This window comes from Protopterus annectens, chromosome 5.part0, assembly GCF_019279795.1.
Source record: "Protopterus annectens isolate FY-2018-M chromosome 5.part0, PAN1.0, whole genome shotgun sequence".
Classification (NCBI taxonomy): Eukaryota; Metazoa; Chordata; order Ceratodontiformes; family Protopteridae; genus Protopterus; species Protopterus annectens.
The window spans coordinates 1,823,244,782-1,823,266,509 of NC_056735.1; the positions used below are offsets into that span (position 1 = coordinate 1,823,244,782).

Sequence of the window (21,728 nt, forward strand, 5' to 3'; positions counted from 1 at the left end):
TATGCACTTCTTTAAGTAACTAACCTCTTACAATCATCAGTGCAGAAAGCAAATACTTCATGACCTTGGGATGAAAGTCCTGCAGGTAAGGTTCTATGCATACTGCTATTATCAAACATAAGAGGGTAGTGTAAAATGGGCTTATGTTGATCTGTCGGCCATGGTTTTGGTGATGCAAATAAACCAAAACCAGTTCGATGAAACCTCCTTCGGTGAACATTGAAGCAATATTTTCTTACAGGAGGACAAGCGTCCTGCACCCTCCAAGTGGGGGGGCACCCCACCACCCCCGGAATTATATATACCAACTCCAAGGCTGAACAACAGTGGAGAAAAATGTAATCTCCACTTTTGTCAAAGGTGGTTTTGGTAAACTGGCTTTAGTTTCTTTGCATTTATTGAAATCACCTTCGACATACTGACATGTCCATGCATAAAAACATTGTCACTTACTATTTTCGTGTTAAAATTATTGCTTCAAAAGTGCATGGAAACATTCAACAAAGACAATGACATTGTTGATGAGCTTGATGATCTGTTTTCAGTGTACAATTATGTGGTTGCCTGTGCTGTGGATCAGGCTGCCCCCACTGAGTGTACACTCCAGGATGATGGTGCATCATGAGACACTGTTTGACCATGATCTTTGCTGGATGTTTAGGCAATGGCAGAGATTGGAGTAACAAAGTGATAAGGCACATTTTCTTGAAGGAAAACATATTCTGGATGACCATTGTGCTTTATGCCAATTTGGACTTTTCCAGTAAAATACTGAAATTTGTGTTTAAGACGATTGGTGCTATAGTCAGTTGTCCAATTGCACAACTCTTTTGGGTTGTCATCATATTGTAAAGCCCAGCGTATCTAATGTACCAGAGCTTTTTTCTCCAATGAGTGTGCAGAAGTTGAATGATTTTCTTCTGCCAAAATAAAGCACTCTTTCCTCAGGAAGTGCCCACTGAGGACTGCAGTTTGTTGGTAGCACATGATTTTTGCTGGGTGGAAATTGAATATGTCGATTAAGGTAAATGTCAAAACATTGCTTCAGCTATACATCTGGATAGTTGCAACTTGGATCCTGGCCCAATGAGGGTACTTAAAGTTTGTATCAAGCTGGTAGAATCAGTTACTCTTCACAGCATTCTATCCTCTTTGAGAATTTGAATATTTCTATCCTGTATAAAGGAGGCCTTTGCTACCCACCTGATTCTCAAAAATAAATCTTTGGATGTAAATGTGCCGGAGAAATATCACCCTATTTCTAACCTGTCTTTTGTTGGAAAAGTTACCGTGAAGGGTGTTTATACACACCTGCATTCCTATCTGATGCTTAATGAACTATTAGACCCATCTCATTCGGGGTTTAGGACAAGGCACAGTACAAAAAGAGATTAATGACATCCTAATAACGAGAGCAAAGAAAGTATTCAATTCTAGTCATTCCTGGTCTCTCTGCAGCTTTATACACCCGTTAATCACGGGATCCCGATCGGCTGCATGCAGGTACACTTTGGGTTCTCAGATACGGTCTTTAATTGTTTATGTCCTACTTCCTGGCCGTATTCAGTGTGCAGTGTCAGAGGTAGATTCCTTTGATTCTTACCTGTTAGACTGTGGTGTGCCCCAGGGTTTGCTTTTGGGGCCTGTGTTATTCACAGTATATATATTATGTTGGAGGTCATGGTGAGGAGAGGTATTTATTATCAATTGTATGCTCTAACTCTTCTTTTCTCCACAAAACATGCCTAATTTCACATCCCTGGAAGAGTAGGTAGTGCTAATTCACACTGCCATCCATGTGTCTAGCTAATCTTACTCTACTCTCACGTTTGATTATTTATGATGGGAATCAGTTGGGAGTTTTTATCTCATGTCTTTGGTGTGGGCATTATTTTCAAGACAGACTGACACTCAGGGAACAAGTGTTAGTTGTTGCCAACATCTTACTTTTGCCTGAAGGATATTGCACAGAGTAACTAATGCATCCACCTTTGGACTTTAGGATGATGGTAAATGTTGTAGTGCACTAGACAGATCATCCCCTACTGAACCTACCCGACCTAAAACTCTCTTGAGATTATGTACCAGATGTTTGGCGAAGTGCATTTGCAGTACCACTACATAAGGGAAGCCCCACCATAGACCCTAGTAATTACAGTACCATAAGTCTCACTGCTATCATTTAAGAATGCATCATCACAGAACTTATCAGTAACAATACTGGTGACCTACAACCTCTTGATCCAAGTCAGTCTGGCTTCTTAAAAGGTAGATGCTGTCTATTCAATCTAGTTGATTACTTTAAAAGGGTTATTAAGACCCTGGGCAAAAGTCAAGGGATCCATGCTGCCTTGTTGGATGCTGCTAAAGCCTTTGACACCATTCAACATGCAAGTATTATTGACAGGCTTGCAGAATTAAGCATTACTTCATATGCCATCCACTGGATAGACAACCGGTTTGTAGGCAGAACTCATACAATGAGCTTTGGTGGGATTTTGTAGTCATAAAAAAATGTCACAAGTGGTGCTCTACAGGGCTTACTCCTTGGAACTTCCTCTTTGGCATTTACTTTTGCAATGCAAAAACAAAAGTCAAAGGGCTTTGGCTAACACGGTTTGTAGATAAATGTAAACTAGATACGACTATGAACCCCTTACTACTACTCGCACACTCCAGCAAGGGTTGGACCAGACCAATGCCTGGTCCAATGATCATGGATCAATCTCAATGCCAAAAAGTGTACTGTAGTTTTATATGGGAAGCAGAACCTTTGTAGTCCATATTACATAACAGGCACCTCCTTTAAAACTGACAGTGTCATTAGAAATCAGGGTACTACTCCTGATAATGACCTATCCTTTGATTATACATATCAGTAATATATAAGAAATCATTCTTTCTGGATCAGTTAATTTCTCTGGGCATCTCCTTTCAGTCCACTGAAGTCTAAATTCTTCTCTATATGCCCACTTTTGGTGTGTATCCCCCAAAACATCTTGCCCACCTAGACAGACCCTAAACATTTCTAATAAAGAAAATTATTAGAATAAGCTCCCAAAACTATTTGGACAGACTGAACACCCTGTCTTTACACTTCAACTCCTACAGGCTCTTGCATGATGATTGCTGCTTGGCCTCCCATTCTAAAACTAGGATCCCACTCTACTAAACCCCCTTCACCTTCACAAAATTGTTAACACCACTAAAACCTGCACAAAAGGCCTTAGTCTTCACTGGCACATAAATAGGCCTTTATGCTGAATATATATATAACACACTGCATACCCTGTCTAATGAACACACTCCCCTTGCATGTCAAAGAAAGAAACACCTTAGCCACCTTTAAAACAAAACATAGCAACTGGACAGCTAATCACAACCTCCTACTTAGGGCAGATATCAGAGCTCTCTTTGATCAGGTTGGCTGATTAAACCCAACTCGACTAGGTTCCTCCGGCTAGGCTTTTCAATGGTCCTCTCAAGCACAAACCTAGTAACTACCTACAGACCTATGAATCCATTGTAGCCAACATTAAGGAAAATGAAGCTAAACGTCTCACTGTTGTCTGTAGCTACATTCCATCAGTAAAAGAAAATCCCTTTTCTGTGGAAACCTTGCATTTCTTATTCTTGTAGCTCAACTCAGAAGTCATAATGCTTGGGGATTTCAACATTAACTTGTTATTAACCATTGGTGCCCCTACACATTCCTTTTTTACAACTTTATGGTCTCTCCCAACTCATCTCACAACCTAATAGAACAGATAAGTATAGTAACAGAGAATGTCTTAGTCATCTCACCTTATAAGTTCTCCCACAAAGTGTTTTGTCTGATTGCATAGCAACAATCTTTCAATCATTGCCATATGGACCTCTACTAAAATCCAAACAAAACATGATTTTCTCTACTCTCACAATATCCCCAAATGGAACACCACATCCCTTGGCCAGGCATTAACAAGCACAAACCAGACTATTTTACATTCCCTTCTACTAGAGGAAATTGCACTAATCTAATTATCTTGTCCTAACTCTCATCAACAGATCTGTACACTAAAATATCTATGTATTATTGCTGGCCTAGATTACCTATGAAATTAGCAAACTCATGGTTGAGAGAGATTATATGTGGCACTGATGTCAAATTTCATAACCTCAGTAATCTCAATAAATGTTATACAGCACAAAATAATATAAAAATTACATCCTCAGTAGCAAAAATTCTTATTTTACTAAACAGAAAAAAAAACACACACAAAAACAGCCACTAACATTTTTGGAATTCGGGTTACCATCCTCTTCACTCTCATCAATTGTACTCTCTAGCATCCTTCCTGCAGTTGAATGATGTCTCAGTAGTTTAAATGTCTACTAAGCACTTTCTCTGAACTAAACAAAAGCTTATCTTCAATTCCCTTGCAGTACACAATATACAGTCTGTAATTAACCAGCATCCTCTTTTTGCCATCAACATAATTTGTACCTCCTCCGTCCATAAACTTCTCATGGAAGTGACATGAGGGTCTCCAACAACAGACTACATCCTACAAAAATTTTAACAATTCTTGCTCCCACTATTGCCTATCCAGTCAATGTACTCATTAACATATTTTCCATGGAGGGTAATGTATCCCATGATTCCCCTAAATAATTTAATCATCTTATTTCTTCCAGTTTCAAAAATTATGGAAAAATATGTCCACAAACATCTTATGGCGTTCCTGCAAAAAAATCTGCCTACTATCACATGCTCAACATGGCTTTCATCCGATTTATAAAAGCAGTACAGACTATTTGTCATGGTTGAATTTATTTGTGATGAATTTTTGAAAGATTTATAGGCATTTGGAATTACTGAAATATTTCAGTACTGTTCAACACAGTAAACTTTATACTCTTGAGGATATATGCTTGTTTCTTGGTTTATCATTCAGTACTAGTAGTGGATTCAGCAGGTACCAAGAGCACAGATCACAAGCAATGAAATGGAACTGAGCTTCAACAGCACAGTCAGCTGTTGCTATGGATGTCCTCCAAAGCTCAAGGTTTGGCTTGCTTCTTTTTACCATCATAGTGAGCAATATGGCACTCAATATAGGCAATGCCAAATGCATCTAGTATGTATATAACTCCACAATTACCATCTCTGGTTCTACTCTACACACCTTCCATTCTCTTCAGCAATCATACTTTCACACAACTGAGATAAGGCTATAATTCATGGGTCTTCTGATAAATGCTTGACAGACAAAATTAAAGCTTTACTCTCCTAATATTCCACTCACAACTGCTAAGTTCAAAGTTCATCTTGACCCTATGCAATCTCTGTTGGGTAAGCTCAGTCCGTCACCTCAGTCAGCCTCACCCTAACTTTACAAGTTGAAACATCTAAGATTATTCACATTACCCTGATAATCAACTTAAATTCAATTCCAATGCACACAGGCCAATTGCAAAGACTAGTCTCACTTTCTGTTAAATATTTCATAAAAGCTAAAGATGGAGTCTCCGCATTAAGATTCTTTCTTCTGCCCTGTCTCACATACACCTCTCACCTCTTATATAAGTTAGCTTCATGAATTCATAGCAAACTGGAACAAATACATATAAGGCCTGCATAGTTTGCTGCATGATCTTATCTGGATTAAATACAGCCAATACCTTACTTCTATACAGCTCAGCTTGGTTCATAAATTCCTCTACATGAATATTAAAATTTGTTTTGTTCTCTTACCTCAGTAACAAATGTATGTGCAGCTGTGACATATTCCAAGTCCTTCATTCCCTTTCTAAGCACTCACATATATACCTTGCTATATAGTCTCCCTTCTCTGCACTTGTTGGACCTATCAACCATCTTAAGTTAAAAAGAGTCATTCTCACTTGCTACATTTGCTACTAATTTTTACCAATATTTGCTTTAGAAAATTAATTTATGCGTATATTAATTGAATTATACCTTGTGTGTTATTTAACTGCATAATGTGTACTGTAACTTAAAGTAGTTTTCTTGCTGTTTATTGTCTCACAGTTGTCTCCTCAGAGATTCACTGAAAATGGAACTCCACAGTGCACATTCTCAGTTAACAAATTAGAATAAATATATTACTTATTAATTCATAAATAAGGGTGATTTACTTCTGTGATTAACAGAAGGCAGATATTCTGAGTGCCTTGGAACGTGCCTGATGATATGAAAAAGTAACCAAAGGAAATATGTAAGTATACTCCACTGGAAATAATTCAAAAGGATCCTTGGACTAGTTAAGAACTCTTAGATGAACTGGCTTTTGAAGATAACTGACACAAAAAACTATACCTCTTCTACGTACACAATGTTTTAAAATGAATGATTATCATTGAACCTCATTAAACCTTTTTAAGCACAACCTGGATAACTGGATGGGGAACAGGAAATACACCTCTGGGATTTCACCTATGTCCCTGCTGGACAGTAGCATAGGGTGCTGACTTGTTCGAACATGGGCTAAATTCTTGTCTAGGCTTGTAAGGGCCTCAGGATCAATAGCCTAGTAACTTCCTATGATCCTATGATCTTATGATCATAAACAGGAAAGTGAATGTAAAATATGTCTGATCCACTTGTTAGCAAAACAATTTTGCTGGATTCAAATAACTCCATGAACTCTTCTTTGTGATACTGAGATAATTAAGATTTTAACAGAAAAAAAATCCAACTGGTTCTTTGCTATCTTTGTGCTGTTCTAATCAGACTCCTTAGGAAATTTTCCTGTAGATTGATCCTAGTTTAGGACATAGTGGATTATTTCTGGGATTACAAATTAGACACTAAAAAATCAGTTTTGTTATTAATTATATTGAATTGTTATTGTTTAATTACTATATCCCTAAATGTGAACAAATACCTAGTCATACCTTATATCTCCTTAATATCCCTTCTTCACTTACTTTCTTACTTCTATTAAATGCTCTTCCTTGGCTTTCTAAATATACCATAAGCTTTCTTTTTCTCTCACTTCATATTGCAATTCCTGTTTTTACTATACTAACTTACTTTTAATTTCTCTTTAAACTGGCTAAACGTTTTCTAACTGTTAAATCATTGTCATATAACGTGTATTTATTCTTAAGCAATGTTTTCATATAATGCCTAATTTAGTATAATTATTTAAACTGCAGCTGTTCTCATATTATTTTTATGACTGTAAAATTATTGTATTACCATGTTTTGTAATACTTTAGAGCTTTTTTCCCCAGGCCTCTGCTGAAAATGGGTTCCTACCCAGTCAGACTTTCCTGGTAATAAAAATGAATATAAGTAAATTAATTAATGGTGTGTTGTAATAATACCAACAACAGAGATTCTGATATATAACACTTTCTCATTTTCTTAATATTCTATCACACTTTTAAACCAGAAAAAAGCCAGGACAAATACAATAAAAACATAAATACCTCAGTTTTAAGGGTATCAAGACTTTCATTGCAACTCACAAATACTGGCTTTCCAAAAGTTGGCATTCCATTTATTTCAGAACATAGACGTGTTGCTTTTGGTCTTTCCACTTAAAAAAAGAATAAATGTTTATTAGTCAAGATGTTTAAAGTATGCCAAAAGCTGCTTTGTGATTGCTACACCTATTTATTTTTTTTATTTATGTATATTTGCTTACAGGGGTAGAGGACTGATTAAGCATGATCAATTGCAGGTTCATCCCAGGTTGAAACATAACAAGTGGCAACAAATTGAATAATAAGGTAAGTGATTACATCAGAAAAATTTCAAAATAGTTAATTTAACAAGATTAAATGGATTGCAGTGTAAGTAAATTGCAGGAGACTACGTACATATACATACAAATGGTTAAAATTAAGGGAAGCTTGCACAATTTTGTAACCAAGTTGTAAATTATATTTAACATACATAAGCCCAAAGCTGTATTGCTGCATCTTTTGTTTTCATTTGTTGTTACACATTTTGAAAGCATTCTAGATATCAGCCACTAACAACATTCAGAAGGCTTCGAGAGTGCAGAAAGAAGTGTGAAAAGAAATTACTCCTATACTACTAAAACATGAACAGAAAATTTGCAAAAGTTAATATTTCACAATGGCTAAAGTGCTAAACAGAATGTTAAAATCTTCAAGGAGTGCCAAAGTTGATATCAAAAGTGATGTGTTTATTAGATGAAAGCAATCATTCTGAAATTATACAGACAGTTACAAAGACATGCATCTAGAACATTTGTCCCCGGGCCTCCACTGAAAATTGGCTTCGTTCCAAGTCAGACTTTCCTGGTAAACAAATGTTAAATAAATAAATAAAAATAAAAATACAATGGCACATAAAAAGGATGAAAATGAAGATGCAGCCATCCAGATGAAGGAAACTGAATTCTTTATTACTCACACAAAAGATTTTGCACTTTCTTCTGGTGTATAACAAACAGACTTCATCAGAATCTAAGCAATAGTAAATCACATTTGGTTTAAATAACCCTGTTGAAAAAATCAGATGTTAACAAAAAACAAACAAAAATGTTTTTCCCCACCACTCTATCTACATGACTAAACCTAAAGTTAAAACCATACTTAAAGGGATACACACATATAAAATGCTCTTACTCAAACCAAGCAAGAACGCAATTTTAAAACACTAGCAATAGACAAACTGTCATTTAAATCTAGATGTTTTAAAGCATTAAGCTTGATTTGCCATCTTATTCACGGTATTCAATAATATCTTCCCATGGGCCACCTCAAAAAAGGAGGCATGGTTGCCTCTGTGGATGAATTTGTGGCCTCTGATAACCAAGCTCCTAACACCTATGATGAAGAATTTCCCCCTTTATAGAAGGTCCCTTTAAGGTGGTCTGAACATCTGTAGAACAGGAGGAACAAGCAGGCACATCCATCGAATGGAGGAAGAGGGAGAAGAAGTTGGACATGATAAAATCAGCAGGGGAACAGTCGCACCAGACAGAACAGCATAGAGCAGAGTGTTGTGAAAATTACTTGCAATTTTTCAGGTGACTTTAAATTATTTAACTATACATCAGCATTGTTTGGGCAAGAATGTGCTAACCTTCTTGCCAAAGGGCAAACATTTGTACCTGCGTTTGGTACTAATATTTCTGATTTAATTATTGATCTTAAATTATTTTTAAGGAAGTTGAATTTTAAAGTCATGTTTAGAAATAATGATACTGTTTTCAAATCATTGGTGTTAAAGCATAGCATTACATTTAATCCACCCCTTCCTTTGCCTTGCTTATATTTGAAGTTATGTGAGTTTGACTTTAGAAAGCTTGTTTGTAAGAAAAATCTGAGTTTTTGTAGCAAATATGACTGATGCCAAGTACAAGTTGCTTTCTCAACTAAGCAGGGATAAAAATATTAGTTTTAGGATACCTAAGGGTGGGGGTGGGGTGGTAGTTTTCTACCAAGCTGATTATATTTTTCAAATGAAGATTTTTATGAAGCCATCTCTTTGCATTGTATTTCTAAGTCTTAGAAGTATATATTTTTTTGGGTCTATATTACCAGATCGAAAACACGTTTCATCAAACACCACAAGACCGACAAGTATAGTACGAACTACGGTAACGACAAATGTTCAAAATCGCAAAACATGAAATGTCGAAGTGTCATGGTTGGCCCATCTGCGGTATAGCTCCGTAAGGTAAGTGTGCGATAGTTATGGACCTTAGGGTTAGGGTGCGGGTTAAGGTAACTGCACAGATAGGTAATGTATGTAAGGTTTAGTGTAGGGTTAGAAGTAGGGTTTTGTTAAGTGTATGTGTGTGGATTATTTGTTTTGTTTGGGTACATGTCTGTAGGGTAAGTGTGCAATAGTTATGGACCTTAGGGTTAGGATGCAGGCTAAGGTAAGTGCATAGATAGTTGTTATATGTTAGGCTTAGTGTAGGGTTACTAGTAGGGTTTGGTTAGTGTATGTATGTGTTTTATTTATTATGTTTGGGTATGTAGTATGTAGAGTGTGGTGTTGGCTGACTATGATGGTTCAAGATTTGAAAATTCACAATTTAGGGGGTTTGGCGTATTTGCAGTTTGCGCTATACGTGTCAGTCTTGTGGTATTCGCTGAAATGGGTTTTCGATCTGGTAATATAGACCCAATTTTTTTACTTGAAGACATGGTGATGAATGAATGTATTAGTCCTGAAACATTCCATTTTTTGAATGTAACATTTCCTACTGTTCCTAAATTATTCAGTATACCTAAGTTGCATAAGAATATAGCAATGCTCCCTATGAGACTCATCGTAGATGCATGTAAATCTAAGACACACCCTCTTGCTAAGTATATTGATGCAAAATTGAATAACTGCCTTTAGTCTTTCCATCATTTGTGTCAAGACTCTTGGGATTTTTTGGAAAATGTAGAGATGTTACCTATACTGAGGAAGTTGTATTTATAACTCTACTCTAGATGTGGTTAATTTACTTAATGTCATTTGTCATGATGTTGGGCTTGAGCCTGTTGTTGAAAATACAGAGTAGGATGACAAGGAAATATATGTGTTGGACACTTTCATGGAATTAGCACTGAAACATAATTATTTATAGCTGGAGGGGAAATATTTTTTGCAGAAGAAGGGGGTGGCTATGGGGGCATTTTGTACCCCCATCGTTGCCAATATTATACTTCTACAATGGGAAAGGAAATACTTATTTAACACATTTACTCCCCCTTCCTGGTATTTTACGTCAGCTTTTTGGACAATATTTTTTTTTATTTGGAAAGGAACTGACAGGGAGATCGAAAAATTTGTGTTTTACTTAAAACATGACCACATCTTTTTTACAGTTCACTTACACCCATAATGCTAGAGAGATCAGCTATTTGGATGCTTTGATTGTAAAGATATTACCCATGAAAGGTTTGTTAGTACCATCTACAAGAAGCCTATGTACTCAAAACAGTTTGCTTCATTATTCCAGTAGCCAACTCCAACATCAGAAAAAGGCAATAATAAAAGGTCAGTGTGTAAGACTTGCTTGAATGGTATCTGAATATGACACACATTTGATGAAAGGCCATAAGTTAAGTGAGATGTTTAAGACTAAGGGTTACCCCTATAACATTATTAATGAAGTGTTTAACAGTGACCATTTTAGACTAAGAAGTTTTACTAGTTGTGTTAATGCCAGTTTGAGTCAACAAATACACAAAGATTATTCCTAGGAATTTATTACTGAGTTTAACAGTGATTATTGTGAAATTACTTAAATTCTCAAAAAAAAAAAAAAAAACTGGGATATTTTTTCGTGTTGTGATAATCTCTGTGAAGTTTTGAGGGAAGCTCCTGTTGTGGTTTACAGAAAAACTTAGTCTTTCAAGAAATTTTCTGACCATGCTGAGAGTGAATAGGTATATAAAACTAACAGAAAAGGGGGGACATTTAAATATGGATTGTGCCCACAATTTAAGTTTATTTTGGAGAGTGATTTTGTTATTACTAATGGGAGTAAAATAATTTCTAAGTATTATGTCAACTGTAATTCAGTGGGGGTTATTTATGCTGCCTTGTGTCAACATTACAAATGTTTTTATGCAGGAAAAACAAAGAGATGCTTGAGGGACAGAATATGTGAACATAATTTAAACATAAAAAACAAAAATTTAAATTATGTTTTGTATAAACATATTATACAACATTCTACTCATAATTTTTGTTTTTATGTGTTGGATATGGTATCAAAAAAAGCTAGAGGTGGCCCATGGGAAGATATTACTGAATACCACAAATAAGATGTCTAATCAAGCTTAATGCTTTAAAACATCCAGGTTTAAATGGCAGTTTGTCTATTGCTAGTGTTTTAAAATTGCGTTCTTGCTTGGTTTGATTAAGAACATTTTATATGTGTGTATCACTTTAAGTATGGTTTTAACATTAGGTTTAATCATGTATACAGATTGGTGGGGGAAAGCATTTTTTATTGTTTTTTGTTAACATGTGACTTTTTTCAAGAGGGTTATTTAAACCAAATGTGGTTTACTGTTGCTTACATTCTGATGAATCTGTTTGTTATACATCAGATGAAAGCGCTATATCTTTTGTGTGAGTAATAAAATTCAGTTTAACTTAATCCGGCTGGCTGCAACTTCATTTTCATCTGTTTGCTGCTTGACTCCACATAAAATGTGTTTGTAAAATATAGTTTACCATGCAAAGAGTCTTAGTGCAAGCAATAAGCTTGTGACACAATAAACAAACTGAAATCAATGTGCTACACAAAACACTTCAAATAATTATTGGAATACTTTTCCCTGTGGACAACAAATTGTCCCAGTATTAGCTATTTCTGTAACTACCTGTTCTCTCTAGATAAATCTTTAATTCAAATTTATTTAGGCCATCTACAAAAAAGCTTAAATCGTGCAATACTCACAGAAAGGGAGCTCTAAACATTTGTTTCCACTCTCCTTATATTTAGTTTTCAAGGTTTTTCCATGTGTTCCAGATCTAGAGCCTCCTTCATTTAATCAGCTCATTTCATCATTGTCTTCTTTAGTTAGATTTACAGATGTAAAGGCTGCGCTTTATACTATAGAAACTGCAATGGATGACAAGGATACGGACCCCAAATCCATAGAACTCTCACCCAAATGCAAAGAGGATGTCTGGTCTGAAGAAATTATAGTAACTGCACATCACTACCTTGGATTATGGCCAACACTTGTCATACCCAAATAGGATATTCACTGTTAGCTCCAAAACAGCTTTGGAGTCACTGGCTCTCCAGGATTTAACCCAACTTAGTCTGAGCCCACTGCCTCCTAGTGCTGATTACCAAAAATACCACAACATTTCATAGGAGGGGATACAGATTCATCTGTAGTAACAGCACCCTTTTTCAACATACCAACCATACCACAATATTTCATGGGAGGGCTTGTAATGTCTATTTCCAGTGTATATACATATATATATATATATATATATATATATATATATATATATATATATATATATATGGTATACTGCCACTAATCAGACTACTATTTTGATACCAAGACTCCAGTTACTGATCACACTTTTAATGAGCTAACCAACATTATATTTTGATAGCTGCCGACTACTTACACTCAAGCAGTAAGACTTACACTCAAGCAGTAAGACTATCCATTACTAGAAAAATAATTTATCATCCACAGTCCCCGTTAAATGAATAAATGAAAACCCTGTACTTTTAAAAGATCTGATTTGATATACAAAGCAGCGCTGCAATTGTAAAACACAAAAATAAAACATTTCATAAGTGCAGACTGTCAACAGGCAGACTCTAACTGCACCTGTAGATGCAATTTCCAATTACTTATGACTGATGACTGAAACCTCAGGATGTAAATAAAGTGCAACATTCTAGAAGACAAGTACTTTGATGTTGCTTCCTTACCAGATCGAATTCCCAAAGTCCAAAAAATAGTCCTAGTCAAACAGAAAGAAAAGGATAGTAGCTATTCTGGTGATGTGTACTCCTTGGAGACAAATTTTCCAAATTCCCAGTAATAGTCCCAGACAACAAGAAGGAAAAAGGGCAGTAGTAGCTCTAATGAAGAACCCTCCACAGAGGTTAGACATACTTCTAAATGCAAATAGAATCTGTATTTCTTTTAGAAACAAGATACAGAATGCTCAATAGTTCTGTTCCATGATGATGTAATGTAGCTTCTGAAGGAAAAAGTGAGCAAACAACCATAAACAATAAAATATTATTTAAAGAAAACAATTCTAAATTTGTCACAGCTAATGAAATGCATAACTATTTGCATTTTTAAATCCAAGATGGCATATTTGACGTGACAGGGTTACCTTTACAGCTATGAAAACTTGCTACCAATTAGGTAACAATTTATAGATTTGTTTGCCACATTATTTCATCATTGTCACATGTATTAAATTTGCTCAGTACATATGCAGACACATACAAGTTGCCTGAAAACATAAAAATGATGATGAAATAATGATAATAATGATAATGATGATAATAATAATAATAATAATAATAATAATAATAATAATAATAATAATAAATTTCCCTACATTCAGTAAAGTTACAAAACAATAAGACATGCTCTTCCAAATTTTGAATTCTGAAAAATAGTAATTTGAAAACCATAAATAATATAAAAAACTCTTTTTTTGCAGGTGGGCCTGTACTGCACATTGGTTACTTGGCCCCCACATCACGTAAATTATATGCACAAGCTGAACAGTTGTATTACAGAGAGGGAAAAGGTTCTATATCAGTTCACCAAAATGGCTGAAGTTCGAACACCATATGTTCGAACTTCTAACCACGAAGTGCAAAAACATTGAAGTCTTAGAACAGTGATTTTTTTCCCAGGGAAAAAAAAATCGCTGTTCTAAGAAACACACACACAACACAAACACACCAAAAAAACACAATCCACACATACACTTAAAATTTTACATCTAACCCTAAACTGTACATACACTACTATCTATCCACTTACCTTAACCCAAACCCTAACCCTAAGGTCTGTCACTATCGCACACTCACCTGACCTGCACCCTAACCCTAGCTCACCTAAGTCGTGCCCTAACCCTAACATCCACACAATCGCACACTTACCTGAACCCGACCCATAACTTCCCACCACAGTCCTGATAATCGCCAAGCCACAGAAACCACCAAATTCTTTCCCTGGGAAAGAATTCGGTGTTCTGCGGCTTCGCGATAATCACTGTTTGAACATCACAGTTCGAACAGCTGGTATTCAATCATCAGCCGTTTCAGCAGACTGATATAGACCCGGGAAAAGTAGAAAAACTGACTGAAAGAATGCAATTGGCTTACATAATCCAACTAATTGTGGTTAAAAGAAAATCAATCTAAAATCTACAACAAAAAACACTGATTGGAAAAGACACCAGCAAAGTGTAGATGTAATAATTATGACAATAATAAACTTATTCAGACGCTATTTTCTTTACTTAAAAAGCCCAGCAAAGTATATATATATATATATATATATATATATATATATATATATATATATATATATATATTCTAATTTTTTCATCTGGTTATTTCCACCTGTTGTATAGAAGAAGAAAAAAATCAGATGACATTATTTTTGCATAATTCCTACTTTTAAAGTCATACATGTGCTCAAAATTAAAAACAGTTTAGTTGCAGGTCGATGTATTTACATTTCCCGAAGTGCTGATAATGATCCCAAGTCACTCTTCTTTTATTATTTTTCTTCAGCAGTATTCAGATTTTATTTCAAAAAAGATTGGTCCATGGACAATGACGCTGTTTATACAGGTGTCATGTTTACTGGAAGTGGAATGCTTCTTAGAAGTAGATAAATATTGCACCCTTAATGTCAATGAATTCTTTTACCTTATTGCTGGTAAATCAAAGAAGAAATGTCAAGCATGAAAATGATAGCCATGATGTTATTCTTTGAGGGATGTGTACATTACATGTATAACCTTGAGACTGCAGATCAGAAGTTCAAAACTGTATTGTATACACTTTGAGAAGATTGAGTATTAGGTTATTGTAGAGCAATGTATGTGTATATACCTTTACAAAGCTATCCAAGGGCTTCAACTAATGTATAAATAGTGAGCATGTGCAAGTCTGACTGCCATTTTGTAGATAGCTGTTGAGATGTAAGCATGTATGTATGTAAGCTCTGTTTGTTAACTAGTTCATTCATATTTAATGATGCTGCTATCCATCCTGATAAGTTTGCCTGTATTAAAACATCTGAACAAAACCCCAAGCCTTCTTATTATATGTGTGAGAGATGAACGAGCAACATGGTGTAAGAAGTAGCATGTATAAAGGAGATGGTGCCAGAAGAGGCATATCTAAAAGGACATGGAGTTAGAAGAACCATAACGAAGGGGTATGACTAATAACTTAAAGCACTTATTTAGATGCCGGTGGATTATACAAGAGTAGATCATTCTGAAAATGTGCATGCTTTGCAAAACAAGTCAAAAATGAGTTTCAGGTATTAAAACTTACTCAGCACTATTTCTTTTTGCATAAAGCAAAACAAGGCATACAGAATGCCCTAAATAATATTTGAATAAACAAATATGTACAATATTGATAAAAGTATTTGAATTACTATGGAAAATGCTTGAAATAAAGTCTAAATATCACAAAATAAATAAAATAAAGGGAAACGACCACATTTTTCGCAAAGCATATGTATTTTTTGTATTAGCAAAGATATCTGAGTTATCAGAAGTGTATAAAGTGTTTGCATGTTTGTGCAGTGTTACAGTAAAGCTATTTCACAAAAGTACAGCCATTACAGGGCATAGTTCACAAAGTACAGATATTTTTCAAACTAAAGTACTTTGAAGAGTTTATTGTGCATTTGTTGAATGTTGTTACAAGCTCATAGAACTGTTCGTACATAATTACAAGGTACATATTTTCAGTGTGTTTGTGTATACTTTGTGGGCATGGCAGATGAATTTTGGAAACCAAGTGCACTTGTGTTTGACAGTAATATTGCTGAGAACTGGAGAGTATTCAAGCAAGAGTACGACATTTTCATACAGGCTGCATTTTCTGAATAAAATGACCATACAAAGGCATTTATTTTGCTTAATTTAGCTGGGTCAGAAGCCATAGAAAGAGAATGCTCATTTGTGTATGCTCCTGCTATCTATACTGGAGAAGGGGAAAACCATCATATTGTACCGGCTGAGTCAAGAGAGGACCCTGAGTGCTTAAAACATAAATTTAGAGAAATGTGTAACCCCCGCAGACAAACGTTACAATAGACAGGCATTTATTTTACACAAGGGATCAAAAGCTTGATGAAACATTTTGCTATTCAATTGAACAAGCTTCTTATAACACTGCAAAGCATACCTCAAGTTTATAAATTCAAGAGATCTCTTAAAGTGTACCTGAATCACTCTTGGAAATGCCACTGTAACCACCCTACCTGAATCTAGTTCCTACTCTATCTATTCTTTTCCCTTTATTCTTCTATCCTTCCTTAGCATCTTTCTCCTTCTGTTTATTTCTACTAGTTTTCAACCAATATATTGTATTTTACTATCTTCTACTCTACTTATTTATGATAACTTCATGTACTTTTGCTATATAATCTCCTTTAGTCTCTATTCTTTTTTTATCGCCATGCTGTATATTGCTAACCTTTTGTATTATACTTCTACTGTAACATGTATTTTTATATTTGTATTGTGGAGCTATTCTCCCAGGGATCTCCACTGAAAAAGGGCTTTGTCCCAGTCTGACTTTTCTGGTCAACAAATGTCAAATAAATAAATATATAACTGACCTGAGAAATAAGGTTAAAATGTGCAGATTTGGTGACTTAAGGGATGAGTTGATAAAGGACAGACTTGTGTGTGGCATAGAAGATGACGCTGTGAGAAAGATTTTGCTTTGTGACAGTGATTTAACTTTGAATAAGGCCATTGAGATTTGTCAGATATATGAGCTTACAGAAAAGCACATAAATATGCTTACAAATGAGAGCAGCTCTAGAAGGCACAGTGATAAAGCTCATGTTGATAGTATGCAGCATGTTATTAAATGAAACAGGCCCAAGCACATGTCAGCTGTAATCCCTGCAGCACTCACTGTAAACTCCAGAACTTTCTAGCGAATTCCAGACTTCGCACAGTCTCAGAGAAGCATAAGAATGAGTTAGCAAACTCAAAACATGGGTCTCAACCTAGTTTCATTGCCAAGTGTTGTAACTGTGGTAGAAGTCATGAATCTAAAAGGGAGAAATGTTTAGCTTTTTTTCAGCAATGCCACAAATGCAACAAATGGAACAATTTTAAAAAATTTTGTAAATCAAAAGGCCCACATTCTTTTATTAACTCATTACATCTGAGTGACGTCTCTAGGTGCATCTGCAGTTAACTCCTACTGACACCTCCATGCATCAAATATTGCTTGTTCATATTTGTGTCAATAATTCCAAAACCATGCTATGTACAAGGTTTTAAAATCAGATTTCATCTTAAAACTTACACATTGGCAAGCCCAACTGCATTAATATTTGACATCTGTCTAGTGCAGGTAAACAGATATTAACTGTTGTTTTTAAATATTAACTTATAGAGATATCATTTTCACTTTTTTCTAAATATCTCAACAAGCAAGTAGCACAGACAGAACTCCTTAGCCTCATATGAAAGCTCTCAGGTAGATGAATAAAATGCTGCTGACAGTACGTGTGTAACTTGAGTGGTTGCTGAGATATTGTAAGTTGTTTACAAAATATTACAAATGTAATCATTACTGTGTTTACTGTGACTTATAACATTTGGATTAAGATCTAGAATCTAGAGAAAACTACCTCTATAAAAATATTTTGTGCTGAAGAGTTTGCCATTTATACTTCTTTCATAACTGCTATGATTCCAGAAATATGAAAATTTGTTTGAAATGTGTGGACCTAATTTGACTCTGTTAAAAGGCTTAGACCCTGCCCATTGGAATTTACAGTGCAAACTTCATGAGCTCCATTGGAGTGAATGAGGGAACATTTTAAGAAACGAGTGATTAGTAAGACAGTGGCAACTCTACTCTTTATGTTGATGGTGTGTCAATGCTTCATGAAACGGTCAATGCAGTAGATTTAAGGGCAAAGAATGAAGTATTTTGTATTGTTCGGATAAATGGCAAACCCACAGAGCTCAAAGATGATACAGGTTCCAAGTGCAATGTTATGTCAGCAGAAACATTTGCCAGAGTATGTAAAGGTGAAAGGCTTGATTTGGCAAGGTGTGTGAAACTTGTTGCTTATGGAGGTGAAGAAATTCAAACCAAAGGCTCAGTAGTGCTTTCATGTTACTCTGCTTCTTGCTCAGTAGTGCTTTCATGTTACTATGCTGGAAGAAGCAACGACATTACTTTATGTGGTCAAGAGGCACGTCCAGTCATTATCAGGGCTCACAGTTTGAAAATGGGACTGCTTTCATTTAATAAGGAAGTCCACCAAGTTAACTTAAAAGACTACTACTCTAATTTTACCCAGCACATTTTTCTACCTGTGCTGATCTTTTCCAAGACAAACTAGGCAAGCTTCCAGTTGTGTACCCCATGAAGTTAGACCATACCTCCCAACCATCCGAATTACTTGGTTTTTACAGAGGTTTGTAGTCCAAACAATAGGGTGCCACGATTCCTGAGTGGCATCCGTTCATTTCTGATTTTTAAAAAAAAATGTATTTTCGTGCTTTTTATTACATGCACGATGACGTCAGCTCCACCAGCCTGTCAGAATTGAGCTCAAGGGCTTGCATGCATTTCTGGCTGGCTGTTTGAGCAAGGAAACGAATGGTAGTCTGCTTGGGCTGTTTAAGGCTTTGCTTTGCAGTTATTCAGAGCATTAGCTTTTCTGTTTGAGCGCAGAAATGAACAGAGTTATTATTTGGTATTTCTATGGTGCTACTGGCGAATTAAGTTATTGTTTGGTATTATGATGCTGCTGCTGCTGGCAAATGGAGTTATTGTTTGGTATTTCAATGGTGCTGCTAGCAAATGGAGTTATTGTTTGGTATTTCAATGGTGCTGCTGGTGAATGGAGTTATTGTTTGGTATTTTGATGGTGCTGCTGGTGTTATCCAGAGCAGTAGTCTGCTTAAGGTAGATCTGCTTCCACGGAGCTTTGCTTTTGCAGTTTATCCATTCCAGCGCATTATTACATAGAGCTTAGTTTACCATATTTAAGGCTTTAGTTTTGCTGCTGTTTAACATTTTTGTCATGTGTAAGGCTTTAGCTGCTGTTTAATTTGCTTGGAGTTACCGGAGGTGTGTGTGTGTGTGTGTGTGTGTGTGTGTGTGTGTGTGTGTGTGTGTGTGTGTGTGTGTGTGTTTAAAATGCCCCAGTTTAATATACCTTCAGGCTCAAACCCTGTACCCAGGGTACAAGTAAAAAGAGCCTAAAGTCCCTAGCCACCACCACTTGTCAATTTATGCCGCATATTTTTGTTCTGTTCTTCATTAAATCTGTGGTTTTCAGGATTTTTGTGGCAAATCACTGAAGGATTGAATTCACTAAATAATGACAGGCATTTGAATATATTTTTGTTCTATTCCATATTAAATCTGTGGTTTTCAGGATTTTTGTAGCAAATCACTGAAGGATTGAATTTACTAAATAATAATAAGCATTTGAATTTCAGACTTCATAGTCTTCAGAAATGGTAATTGGTAACACAAAACCTTTTATTCTAGCAATTTTCTAAGTTTATAAAGATCAGTATTTGAAATTTGTCCCTATTCTGAGGCTGTATTCCCCCATTATTGGCTTTGTCCAGGTTTTATGTGCTAAGACGTTGAGAGCTATGGTGAGAAGTGATAACTGAATCCTGTATTCCCCCATTATTGGCTTTGCCCAGGTTTTTTGTGCTAACAGGTTGAGAGCCATGGTGAGAAGTGAGAACTGAATTCAATAAATGATAGCCATTTAAGTTTCAGTCTTCCTGTCTTTCAGGAAACTGCTGATTTGGCATAGTGGTATGTTGCTCTGACTATAATGCCCATGCTGTTGCGTTCAAGACTTGGCAGTGAAGTGCATGGTGGTAACACAACATTTTATTCTAGCAACTTTCCAAAATTATACAAGCAATGTTTAAAATGTGCTCCTCCCTGATTTTTGGCCTTTTGTCACCCCCCCAAAAAAAACTGGATGTGGTGTGGGTTTCAATGTTGTTTCAATGAATGTGAGTTTCAAGGGAAGAGACGTTTTAATGCCAAGTCTATTTTCATTGTGAGATGGTATTGCTTTGTTTAGCAGATATCTATTAGTGTTTGTGCATTGTACATAAAATGCAAAAATAAAACCCAAATAATCACTGTAGAAGAAAAGCAATAAGCACACATTAGTGTTTATGATAAATGGGGCGAAATAGCCAGGTAATGGGAAATTGGAAAGGCTGCAGGGGGACTCTGGTGCCATATTTTGGTTGTCTGCTCTTCAGTTTGTATTTGAAAGTTGGTATCCCACAATTCTATTGGGGTGGATGGGGTTACATAAGTATGTATGCAAATTTTATGTTAATTAGCATACACATTTGTACCTATTTTTCATGGGCCTTGCCCAGACTTTTGATGTTTCCAGGTTGAGAGGTATGAGTTAGACCCAGATGTCAGTCCAGTTATTACACCAGCATGTAAGGTTCCAGTAGTCATGCAGTAAAAAGTTAAAGCCAAGTTAGATAAAATGGTGCAACAAGGTGTGATTTGTCCAGTTGAAACTCCAGCTGAATGGGTATCTTCCATGGTGATAGCTCATAAGAAAAGCTCAGATGACATCATAATATGTATTGACCCATGGAATTTGAACAAAGCACTTAAAAGACCTTATCATCCAATGTGCACAGTTGAAGAAGTCACAGCCTTGATGCCAAATTCCACTATTTTTCTGTCTTAGATACAAAGAGTTCATTTTGGCAAATTCAGCTTGACAAAAAATCATCATTGCTCACTACATTCACTACTCCTTTTTGCAGGTACAGATTTTTGAGAATGCCATTTGGAATAAATTTTGCAAGTGAAGTCTTTTAATGTGCAATGGAGCACATTTTTTCTGGGTACCCTTGTGCTATTACAGTAAACGACATACTAGTAGAAGGTCATGATGAAGCTGAATATGACAGAAATCTCAGAAAAGTTCTAGAAAGGTAACGTCAAGTGAATCTTAAGCTCAGTCCACAAAAATGCAAA

At 35.8% G+C, this 21,728-nt stretch overlaps 1 protein-coding gene across 1 annotated transcript in view; it reads right to left on the reverse strand.

Moving 5' to 3' along the window:
• The window catches only part of ADGRG7 (adhesion G protein-coupled receptor G7), a 974,993-nt gene that overhangs the window by 684,507 nt on the left and 268,758 nt on the right, over positions 1–21,728 (reverse strand). Inside the window, exon 4 of the mRNA XM_044071646.1 lies at positions 7,441–7,550. Within this exon, the coding sequence (XP_043927581.1) occupies positions 7,441–7,550 (110 nt within the window). The remainder of the gene's footprint in view (positions 1–7,440; positions 7,551–21,728) is intronic.